At 36.8% G+C, this 12,646-nt stretch overlaps 1 protein-coding gene and 1 pseudogene across 1 annotated transcript; both read left to right on the top strand.

Moving 5' to 3' along the window:
* The first annotated feature begins 2,916 nt into the window (after window positions 1-2,916).
* LOC114193805 lies at window positions 2,917-4,425 on the top strand. Its single transcript, XM_028083747.1, has one exon. The coding sequence runs from the start codon at window positions 3,020-3,022 to the stop codon at window positions 4,115-4,117; it is 1,098 nt and encodes a 365-aa protein (XP_027939548.1). The 5' UTR covers window positions 2,917-3,019; the 3' UTR covers window positions 4,118-4,425.
* Window positions 4,426-8,681: 4,256 nt separating this feature from the next.
* LOC114195531 lies at window positions 8,682-11,172 on the top strand (annotated as a pseudogene).
* The last annotated feature ends 1,474 nt before the right edge of the window (window positions 11,173-12,646 follow it).

Below are 12,646 nucleotides of genomic sequence, written 5' to 3'. Positions count from 1 at the left end.
AATGAGACATTTTCTTATAGTGTGTGCTTTGATAATTTGGAAAATGAAATGATCTTTAAAACAACATCACAAAAATATATACTTGCAAACATATAATTGTATCATCTTGTCAATCAATTTCTTTCTTTCACAGTTAAATATTTGAGCAAAAACATTATCACAACTCTTAGTACTTTAATAAATATTTAAACTTAATTAATTAGTTTATGTTTCTTTTTTCTTCTCTGTCGACCTTCCATCACCACCTCTTTTTTCCCATCACACACCCTAATCAATGTCTTTTTCTTTTAGCATAATCAACTATAAGATAACACTTCATAACAAATGACTTTTCGTACTCTTCCAATTCTATTGATCAAAAGAAATCTACCAATAGGGATGACAAACCGACGTTGGCAACGTGGATCAACCTGTGGGAGATGTGAAAGAAATAGTTATAGATGGCAGAAAACTTAAGATCGGGGGAGATTTGGAATCGGATCATGAGCGACGACTTGTCCAAGTGTTGCGAAGTAATCTCTCTTCGTTTGCTTGGAGTGTTTCTGATATGGTGGGGATAAATCCTGATTTTTTATGTCATAAACTCAATGTAAACCCTACAGCTAAACCGAAGGCGCAAAGACGCAGACGGTTAAGTGGGGAACATGCACAAGCTGCCGGGGAAGAAGTGAGCAAACTTTTGAAGGCAGCTCACATTAGAGAGATTCAATATCCAACCTGACTGGCAAACGTCGCGATGGTCAAAAAATCTAATGGGAAGTGGAGGATGTGTGTTGACTTCACGGATTTAAATGACGCATGTCCAAAGGATTCTTACCCATTGCCCAACATTGATGCCTTTGTGGATAGTGCATCAGGGTGTGCGTTATTAAGTTTTTTAGATGCCTATTCAGGATATAACCAGATTAGGATGTATTTTCGAGATGAAGACCAGACAGCTTTCATCAGTGTTACAAGGTGTGATAGCAACATCAGATTCATTACTTCTGCATAAGGTTTGGTGGAGTCTAAACGCTCTAGTCCTGGTCAGGGTCGTCATGGATGAGGTTTCTCTTCGTAGGGTTAGGGGAGCCCAGGAGTAAATAGAATCATAGTAAGCACCCATAATAAGCAATGTATGGGAAGTCAGGAGGTTTTCTTCACAAAAATAGGAGGAAATAGTAGCAATGGCAGATATGTAGGGAAAGAGAAGGGGAATAAACAAGAAGCAATCAATGAAAATGTATGAGTGTGTATGAAAGCGGAAAAATTGGTAAAGTAAGGGGAGAGAGCGTACCTGCGTAAGGATGGAGGAAGCAGAGAGAAGCAAAGGGATTGTGGAGAAGGAAGTTGAATAATTGTTTAGGGTTGTTCGTGGGACAGTAAAATGGGGGTTATGTTGCGGGATTTGAAAAAGAAAAAGAAAGAGCCGTTTGATAAATTACACGTGACGGGAGGTTATGATGATTATATGGGAAATGAAGAAAAGGGGGTTACTGAAGGGACAACTTTTGGGTTTTCTCGTTCTTGGGGAAAGAGAGAAAACACAGAAGTTGGAGAGCTATGTACTTGTCCAGAGCCCATGTCAGTCAGAGAGCGAGTTAAAAGAGACAACAAGAATTCAAATATGAGATGGGGGAAGTTGTGGTAGAGAAGAAGAGCTTTTCGGCTAGGGGACGAATTGATGTATGAAGGCTCGGTATAGAATCGATGTGGTGGAAGTAGGTTAAGAGGTAGTTGATTCCCGATATTGCCGGGAGGAAATATTATGGGAAGATTTAGAGAATATTTTTTGGGATATTCAGGTAGGTTTTTAGGAAGAAGTTATTTGTTATTATTTTTAAGAAATATTTTAGGAAAAGATAATTTTATGGTTGTATGTTATCTCTAATTGTTTATATTTGTAACTGATTATGATATAAATACAAGGGGGTTCCATGGTCAAGGGACAGATTGTTTTTGACCTAAACAAGTCTTAAGCTAGGGTTAAAAATATTTCTTTTTTTATATTTTTAATTAAGAATTAGCATACAGTAACAAAGTAGTGGTTGTAACGTTTTGTTTTTGTTGTGTGACATGGGTAGTAGTAATAACCCTAGAAGGGGACTTAGTGATGTGTGAGTGGTGTGTGCGAGTGGTGGTAGATGAGAGTTGAAAAGAGTGAAAAACGAATTATATATATATATATATATATATATATATATATATATATATATATATATATATATATATATATATTTTACTGTCATTTCTTGAGATTGATTTCATAAGAGTGATGAGTTGGCTTGGCCAATAGTGTGTCTCCAATGAGAGTGAATGTCATTGATTGCATGCAATGGGAAAGGGTGGGAGAGACATGTGGAGAAACAACAAATGTAACCGCCTGCAAAGGGGAAGTGTTTGATGAAAGTAGGGAAAAAGACAGGGCGACCAAACCAATCCTTATAGGTGTTTTCATGCATGGCACTCTAAACCACACGCGTTATCATCACAGATACTTTTCCTATAATAAGCCAGAAATACACCTCATTGGTCTTGCACATTGAGCCTCCCTCTTCTTAAATGAGAGCATCTCTTACCCCTTCAAAAAAAAAAATTTCACCCCATTTTCCGATTCTACCATTGCTCACTGCACTACACTCCACTGTGCACCATGCTGCATGCTTATCCAATACCCTCGTTACCAATAGAATCACCATGCATGGTCCCACTTTCACAGTCCAATCCCCACATCTCTTCCTTCTTGAGACTACCCAACACGTACCCACACCACAGTTACAAGTGTCATTTTCTCCTTCCTTCTCCCTTCATGTTGCCTACCTCTTATTGGCCACTTCTCAATACCTCAGTGCCACCAAACACTCTCTTCACTCCTCCCCCCCTTCACCTCACCACACCCTAACCCTCATCACTTCCTTTATAACCCCCCCCTCATTTCCCCCTCTTCTTCACAATGCCCCTCTTGCAGCCTCTATAGCATCATTATTCTCTCTCTCCCTTTTTCAGCATTTTCTGCAGTTTTTTTCCTCCACCCAAAACCATGATCAAGACCTTGAATCCCTACCCCAATCCAGCAAAAACTGCTGAGATCATGTCCAGGTACAGGCCCATAGCTCCCAAGCCTGAAACCACCCCAAACCCCATGACCGAGGGCTCTTCCTCTCTCCCTAAGCAATCTCCTTATCTCAGGAACTTATGGCCGCAGTTGCAAGCCAGGCCTACCAGAACCAGAAAGAGAGGTAGAACTCCTTTCACACTACTCCCTTCCACCCTCAAGAGACAGAGAACTCATATCCTAGGATATTGTTCTCCCCCTCCTTGTCATGTAACATCATCCCCAGCAAAGAACCTTTCCTTACAGGGCTTTCCTACCCCACCACTCCCTCTTCCCCATCCCAACCATGGACTTGGAGTGCTCAATCGCGGCATGCAAAACAACAACCTCATCACTCCTGGTCTGGTCACACTCCCTCTCCTTCCTTGTTCCCCTGGCGGCCCTGCACCCAACCTGGACTCCATAACAACAACAATGAAGCCCTGTGGGGGAGGGATGATAGATTTGAACACCAAACTGAGTGTTCCTGAGGAGATAGATCTCTTGCAACAGCTGCAGAAGCCGGTTTCCAACAATGTCATACAGCCACATGCAGTTCGCCCCATCGGCTCTTCCATAACTGTTGTCTGCATGCGTGAAGACACAACTCTCCCACCTGTCGCTCGAACCCCAAAAGGGTCTCGCGAGGTGGAAGATCAGGCTGAGTCTGAGGCCTTGCCGGTTGTCATATCAGATTCACAGCACAGGGTGAGGATGGCAAATTCTGCATACAAGGAGATGGTGGGTGAGCCGGTGTGTCCTTGGCTCGATGCTACGGTGACCGCTGGTGGTTCTGGAAACATGCAATGCAAGAGGATCAGTGGAGAGGTAGCACTGAATCTTTGTGGCTCGAACATCCCAACTTCTGCAAACGGATTCTCTTGCTGGGTGAGGATCGAGTGGCCAAGTGAGCAGAAGAAGTGCTGTGTTAACGCCTTCTGTGAGGTTATGAAGCTGACTTGTGAATCCAGGGACTACCTCTTCACTTGGAGGTTCCACACCCGTCGTACCAGAGAAGCTCCTCAGTCAAGTTGCACCGCTTGAAAAAGTTTTCATGATCAATGCACATAATGTTCTATTCGAGTCTCTCTAGTATCATGATTACCTTTCTTTTCTGCTATCATACATATATGTATATGTATATGTATGTACATAGGTACTATCAGGGAGATGATCGAACATAGTTTTCCATGTTTCTTTAGCATGATGTCATCATCAAGAACTATGTATTTAGTACTTGATTAGTATTATTTACTAATAAGCTATGTTTATGTTTCGATGAATCCCTCCCTAAGAAGTCCTTCTAGAGAGGAGACATCAGAAAAAAATAAAATAAATTAGTACTTTTATAAGTTGTTTGGCAGAAAAAAGAAAACTGGTTTTATTTTCTCGTTAGCAAGTACACAGCAACTCTTCCAATGCAGTTTTTTAAAATTTTATTCTGAAAACTGGTATAGAAATCCTGGGCACAGTTTCACACGAACAAAAGATCATAGAATGGGGAAATTGCACCGTTTTTTCTGTCAGTTTTGCCGAATGAAACTGTCTTTATTTCATGGTATTAATTGGGATGTAATAAAGAGGGTTGAAGAAGCTGATAAAAACAAGGTGGTGAGACGGAGACGTTACTGCCTCGGTTTTTAAGGTGGTCTTTATCAGACCATGAGGGAGGAAATTTGGAAAAAAGGGAAATTTATTGCAGGGGGTTAAGGGAAAGTAAAGAAAGACATGCACTTGCACACCATTTTCATGTTCCATGAGCAGGGTGGGGACAAGAACGGTTCTTGAAGCACTGAGGAAGAGACACGTTTTAAATAAGCTTGTAAGTGATGAAGAAGGAGCAATCTCATTCCCAGCTTCAAAAGTGATCTGGGTGAGGCTGCTGGGTTTACGTGAAAAGCAGTGTCATGAGATCACGAGTGGAACAAAGAAAACAAGACCTAATTAGTCATACGACAAGTAGTTAATGCCGTGTTCAATTAATGTGTAGCTTAATCAGAAAACTTAACAGTAAAGATACTCTAATATCAAACAACGAATGCAGACATGGCACGCATGCACAGGGTGTTGAGACAGAAGATGTCGAAAAAGACAAGTGTCAGCCGAAAAGATTGCGAAAGTGAAATGTTTTTTCCTCGAACATGCATGTTGATGAAAACTTTAATCTCCAAAAGTTAATAAATCATGAAATAATCACCAAATAAATGAGTAGAAGGATCGAGAAATTATGAAAAAAAAGGCTCTGAAGTTACTTCGCTGTCAATTCTGAGAACTGCATACAACTGTAGCCAAGTGTTCTCCAACCATTTGTTATGGATATTCCCACCTACTGTGACAAGGAAAGAAAAGGTGCTTTTTTTAATGCTTTTATTTTGAATAAATTATACTCCCTGCCTCGATATTTCCTAATTTTAAAGAATATATATTTTCTTTTATTGAAATCAAATCTATAATACAAACACTTCAGATCTTATTCTAGAATGTTCTTACAAGGTTCACCTTCTCATTGAGTTCGGCCTGTCAATGTAAATTTTTAACGTCACAATGCTTTTGTAATTTTTCACACTTTTTAATTACTTTATTTTAATATATTTCGGTAACCATTTTTTGTATCAAATATTTGTACAAGTACTTGATTTGATATCAATTTTAAATCTGGAAAATATTCTTAGAAGAGATTCTTACAACAAGTGACATTTTTCATTATATATGGATGAGATCTCGTAACCTCGTGTAACCAGTTTGGTAATCTAGTGAAGTTTGTGTTTTTGTTGATTATTTTTAATAATATGCTCTTCGATTTCCTTAACCTAGCTAGACATATGCCTATTACAAAATATTTTATTTTAAAAAAAAAGTATTTCATATAAACTATCGATTATTATTTTTCTCAATTATTTTTAAGAAAAATACACGTAAGAATGTAGGGACTAAGAATATGCTAAAAAAAAAAATTGAGGTATCAAGCCCTCTCCATTGAAACAACACAAATGCTTCAATCGACAAGGACATTTCAAAGACAAAACAACATAAATAAGGACATATCAAAGATAAAACAACATAAATAAGGACATATATATCAATGTTCAATGCTTTAATCGATAACATGAAAATAGTGAATGAAGGTTTTGTGAAATTTTTAAAATCCTCAATCAAGTACAATACTCTTACAAATCTAAATATATTACCACAAATGGCATATGTGATTTTTTTTCTTCTTCTGAAGATGTTTTAGATTGCAGAATATTTTGATGCAACTCTTGGAAAAGGTGCTGATCCTTAAGCAGATCACCTTCTATAGTTTTTGTACTCATTTGTTCATATGCTTTACTACATTGAGAAGTCAATAACATGTTATTTAATAAGTATAATATTAAATAATGTCTAAACAAGAGCTCTTAATTATAAAGCATAAAAATGCAAGATTCCTACAAAAATACAAGATTCTTAAAAATATAGCTTCATATTTTTCTTCAACTTCATGCACTCATTATCCTTTATTTTCTTTTTAAATTATATTTAAATTTGACTATTCGTTATCTATAAATAAAACACTAAAACATAAGTTAGATGAACTCAAATTTAAAGGCAATTTAAAAAATATAAGAAAATATTATGAAATTTTGAATCCCTTGATAGACAAAGTATGTTATTATTTATGTGCTTACATCTATGATAAAATAAAAATATAAACAACACTGAAATCAAACTAATCAAATATTTCATAATTAAGTCAATCTAATGCAAATAATGAGAAATTAATGTTATTTCCAACCAAATTATATATATTAATTCTAAATTTATTCATAGGCATTTCGTATATAATCAACATCACTCACAAAGAAAAATTTATGATGATTATGATAATGATGATGATCCTAGTGTTGCCAGCCATATATGCATAATAGTTCCAAGTGCTAAAATTTAGAAAGTTTTATCTGGCAATAAAATAAAATTTGAAGCTTTCAAGAGATCATATATATAACTGTTACTATTGTAGTGATGTTAGTAGTACATATGCATGCTTCCAAAACTTCAAAGCAGAACACAGAATTTTTCAATTCCCAACTTTGGCTTACCCTTGTTTTGATGCAGTTTGGTGGGGGCATTACAATCTGCCACACCCATCATTAAACAAACACATTAATGCTCAAGAAATAACACAACAATTAAGTCATAAATTCATTTTAACTTAAACAAAATTGTCTTCTAAAATTTCTTATATAAAAGTCCTATATGCACAGCTTGAAAAATAAGAGTAGGGAAAAACTTGTGCAAAGAGTTTTTGATGAGGAAGATTGCTAATTGAGTTGAAGATGGAATAAACAAGGTAAAATGTACCAACTTTTGTCTTTTTTTCTTCGTACAAGACAATAGTAAGTTTCAAAGTGTTTAGTTTGTTAATGAAAAATCAAATTGTAAGAATATCACACCTTAAGATGTTGGTTGCAAGTGTATTTGTCATTTTGGTTAAAGAGTAAAATAAAAGCCAAAAGTTAATGATAGATATATAATTTAAGATAGCTTTTAACTATCATAAGAGTTTTAAAATAGATTCTAAAACACACATTAATAATATATAAAGTTAATAATTTCAGTTAGATATAAATTTAATTTGAAATCTTTGAGAATCTTATTAGTGATGTTTTGGATTAGTTACTCTCTATGTTATTTTTTTTATAAATTAATTTAATAATTATATCATCAAATACATAATGTCTAAATTTTTAATTAGTTATACATATAACATACAGTTTTAAAATAGAACAATTATATTTTCACTACTAAATTTTGACAATTTTTTCTTAAAACATAAGGTGTCATCTTCTAAGTGGTTTTGAAATATTGAAAATGAGAAAAAGGATAAATGTAAAACCACTTAGAAGATGACAACTAAGTTGTAAAAGAAAATTGTCCAAATTTAGTAGTTAAAAAATTATTTTCCTTTCAAATATGTTATATATGATGGATAAAGTTTAACTTTTGTTAGTATCATTTCATTCATGTTTATTGTTTATTTGGTCAAAATAACATTAATATAAAAAATAAAAAATAAAAAGACTCGATTGGATCTAGAAGTTAAGATTTATAGTTTTCTACTTTCAGATATTCAATTGAGAACGCTCTATTTCCAAGATGAAATTGACCATTTCAATAAATTTGAAATATATATATATATATATATATATATATATATATATATATATATATATATATAGAAAGTGTTTTTTTTCTATAATACTCTTCTTCGATAAAATCAACTATGAGTTATATAGAATGATCATTTAAAAATTACAATAGAAAGAAGCTCTGATAATTAAATTCGTGAATATACATGGTGATGAGAGCAGATATTAATAACAGCAAAAAGACACCAAGAATACTGGAAGAAGAAAAAGAAATGGTGAAAAGGTTAAAAAGTAGAAAGAAAAATGAAAAGTTAGTGATGTCATTAGAGAGAATGAGGTCGATTAGGGGCATCAATGACAGTGGGAAGAATAATAATAATATTAATATATTATTACTAATTATTAATTAATTATGAATATCATCAGCATATCCTACAAAATAAAGTGATAGTGTTTGATGCAAAGAGGGAAGAGGGACACCGGCTTTGGATATTCTAAGGTACCCAGTTGTCGTGTTCTTTGTTTCCCACAATCTAACGCCATATGTCTCCTTGTTCGCATCGATTCATGCCTTCTCTTTCGACTTCGTCTTCTTCTGCCACTCATGAACCTCTTCTTCATATATTCATTCACTCATCCATCTCCACCCTCCAACCAATGGCATCGCAAGACCCAACACTGCTTAAACTCCATTCAGCGCGCTCCGACCTCAAAACCCTCCTCCAGGCCTCATCGGAGGCACAACACGACATCACACAAACTGAAAAAAGGTTTTCTCTCTACCAACAATCGCTCTCAACCGCCTCCAGAAGAATCCTCCCTCTGCAGTCCCTCACCATGTCCAGAAAAGCCCTCGACGCCAGGATCACCAGAGCGGTTTCCCCGGCGGTGGAACTCCTCAACACGTTCAAGCGCACGGAGGATCTTCAGGCCAAGCTGGTCACCTTCTCGGCCGATCTGTCGTCGGAGAAGTCGCAGCAGAGGAGGTTGGAGAAGCTGGTGGAGTACGTGGGGTGCGTGGAGGAAGTGAAGGAGGGGATAGAGAAGATATGTGAGGAGGTGGAGATGGTGGTTCAGAGGCTGCAGGAGGTGGTGGAGTTTGTGAGCAGGACCAAGGCCGCAGATCAGGGCAGGGACGTGAGGCTGAAGGATGCGCTGGTGACGCTGAAGGTGCTGTATGAGAGGGAGGTGGACGAGATGAGGTTTGAGGGGTTGTTGGATCAGGCGTTGCTCCATGTGCAGGATGAGTTTGAGGAGCTGTTGCTGAGGATGAAGCACCGGAACATGAAGGATCTGGTGCACCACCATGGCGGCGAAGAAAGGGAACTGGGGTCGGAGATGGAGGTTGAAGCCCTCAGAAGAATTTCAACCACCCTTGCTGCCAATGATTGCATGGACATTTGCATTGATATATACCTCAAGGTACGTCTTCAACCTTCATCTCATCACATCAACTGTAATATTCTTGAATTGTGTGTGTAAAATCCTGATTGAACATGATTGAACAGGCGAGATACAGAAGAGCTGCGAAGGCGCTAATGAAGCTAAATCCCGATTACCTTAGAACATACACCCCAGAAGGAATCGACGAAATGGAGTGGGAAACCTTAGAAACAGCCATAACCCTATGGATTCAACACTTCGAAGTCGCAGTGAAGAAGGTGCTGTTGTCAGAAAAGAAACTCTGCGAGAAAGTCCTGGGCGATTTCATGGAGGGTCTAGTTTGGCCAGAATGCTTCATAAAAATCTCCGACAAGATCATGGCCGTGTTCTTCCGCTTCGGAGAAGGCGTGGCCCGAAGCAGCAAAGAGCCCCAGAAGCTCTTCAAACTTCTGGACATGTTTGAATCCTTAGAAAAACTGAAACCCCATGTATCAGAAATCTTCGAGGGAGAACCCGGCGCAGACATATGCACGCGGTTCCGTGAGTTGGAGAAGCTCATCATCGATGCTTCGAGCAAAGTGTTCTGGGAATTCGGACTCCAAATAGAAGGCAACATCGACGGTCTTCCCCCTCCGCAAGACGGTTCGGTTCCGAAGCTCGTACGTTACGCCATCAACTACCTAAAATACCTAACCGCGGCCAATTACAAAACATCCATGATCAAGGTTCTCCGAACACAACAAACGTGGAGAGGCAAAGATGGTAGTAGTACTGACACTGATGAGACTTTAACGGAGGAGGGTTTGTTGAAGCATGCGATTTCCAACGTGATGGAGGCGCTTCAGAGGAACATAGAGTCAAAGAGAGTGTGTTGTAGGGACAAGGTGTTGGTGCATGTGTTCACGATGAACACGTATTGGTACATATACATGAGGACGAAGAACACGCAGCTTGGTGAGGTGTTGGGTGAGAAGCGTATGAGGGAGGATTACAAGGGTGTGGCGGAGGAATGTGCTTACTTGTATCAGAAGGAAGCATGGGGGGTTTGGTGAGGGTTTTGGATGGTGGGGAAGGGAAGGGGAGTGTGGGAAGAGTGGTGAGTGAAAAGGTTGAAACTTTCTTGAAGGGTTTGAACGAGGTTTGTGAGAGGCATGCGAGAGGGGTGTATGGTATACCTGATGTTGATCTGAGGGAGCAGATGAGAGAGGCTACAGTGAGGCTTGTGGTGCCTGCATATGCAGATTTTTTGAGTGTTATTCAGAGTTTTTTAGTAAGAAAGGGTACCCTAGTGTTGAGAGGGTGAAAGGGTTGGTGGTGAAGGCTTTTGATGGGGGAAGGTTGAGGAGGAAGAGTTCTGCTTCTGGGTCTTTGGAGAGGGATGTTGTTGTGAGAGATGTTTGAGAATTCATTCACATTTCACACTACAGTTCAGCTTCAACACAACAGAATTGAATTCATGGTATTGTGTTAATTAATGCAACTAACTGTGAGATATGGAGTCATGAATATTATTTCCTTGTTTTGGAATTTGGAGCAAATGGAATGTTTAGGAGAAAGCAAAAGTAAATTCAATGTACCTAATGTTGACCGGTCATACAATTATTATTAGTTTGTACACAACTCCTTTTCAACAATTTAAATACATATTGAAAGATAAAAAAAAATGAATTTTGAATTAATTATTTACTTTCCCTGTATTAATATTTTCGTTAGTTTTTTTTTTCTCAAGTGGGGTTAATTAGGGAAATGTTGTATGATTAGTACCAAAATGTTATAAATTGAGTTGATAAATGTTGTAAAATTGTAATTGGTATATTTTAGCACTTGTAGTGGTTATTGGAATGTTTAGACCGGACTCAGATAACATAATTATGCATAATCAAGTTTTACATAATTAGGCAAGAATACACTTGTTGAGAAACTTCATTTTTATTGACTTTGTAATTGCTTATCAAAGATGTACTCACTCAGCGAATCTAAAGTTAAGGAACTTATTAACTTTGTAATTGATGATTGAGAATACACTCATTGGACGAACTTTAGAGTTTACCTCTATCCCTTCTAGTGATTATTCGCTGAGCAACTCATTCTGATTATTGAGCAAGTGGGGCTTTATGCACTACTTGTTGAGCAAATGGATGATCTTGCTGAACAAATATATCAAGATATACTAGTTATTTTCTATGCTAAATTTTGTGTGTTATGGTAAATGTAAATTACTACTTATGAAATGATTGATATGTATCATGAAACAAATGTATGTTTTGATGTTGTTGTAGGGTATTTTCCAATGAGGAAATCCTACTAGTAATGTGTTTCACTAGGGTGTGTCTTATAGTTCGTACTATTCCATTTTGTGAGATTATTCTAAACTTTATTAGTTATTTATACTCATGTAGAGGAGAATGGTTAGTGGTGAGAGTAGCAGGAGGTCTTGACATAAGGATGAATCCATTATTCTTATAACTGTGAAAGGGATTAACCATGTGTAGACTAGGTTATATCACATGTGCATGACTTCACTAATATGACACAAGTGTACGTATCCAAATAATATTGAGTCTATAAGAGTTTGGTTTATAATATGACATGTTGTGTGATTGTTTTATATACTTTGAATTTAAAAATTTATATGTAAATGAAGTATTTATAATGCATTTGTATCGTTTCAGCTAGTTTACCTTTCTCATGTGTTTTTGTCTTATGTTGTTTATTTTCTTTTGCGATGATCACCTTTTTAGTGAGAGTAGATGTTATTGCAGTTTTAGAAGCATCTCTAGAAGATGAGAGAACTATTAGATAGATTAGTGAAAGTTCTTACGGGAGCTCTATAAGTAATTAGTATGTGTTAGTTGATTTTAGTTGGTTTGTATAGATGACACATGATATTCATTATTTATTATCGTTAATTATTTAAATGATGTTAAAAAAAAATCAAATTAAACAAAGTTGATAAAAATGAAAACCTGATTAAATAGAAAGAAAAATATCAAGATTAAAATGACAAAATTGAACAAAAATAGAAATAAAATATATATTTGAACCTGAATTATTTAAAAAA

This window comes from Vigna unguiculata, chromosome 8 (genome assembly GCF_004118075.2).
Source record: "Vigna unguiculata cultivar IT97K-499-35 chromosome 8, ASM411807v1, whole genome shotgun sequence".
Classification (NCBI taxonomy): Eukaryota; Viridiplantae; Streptophyta; class Magnoliopsida; order Fabales; family Fabaceae; genus Vigna; species Vigna unguiculata.
Note: the sequence above shows the minus strand (reverse complement) of the source record. Positions and strands in the feature narration are given on the sequence as shown.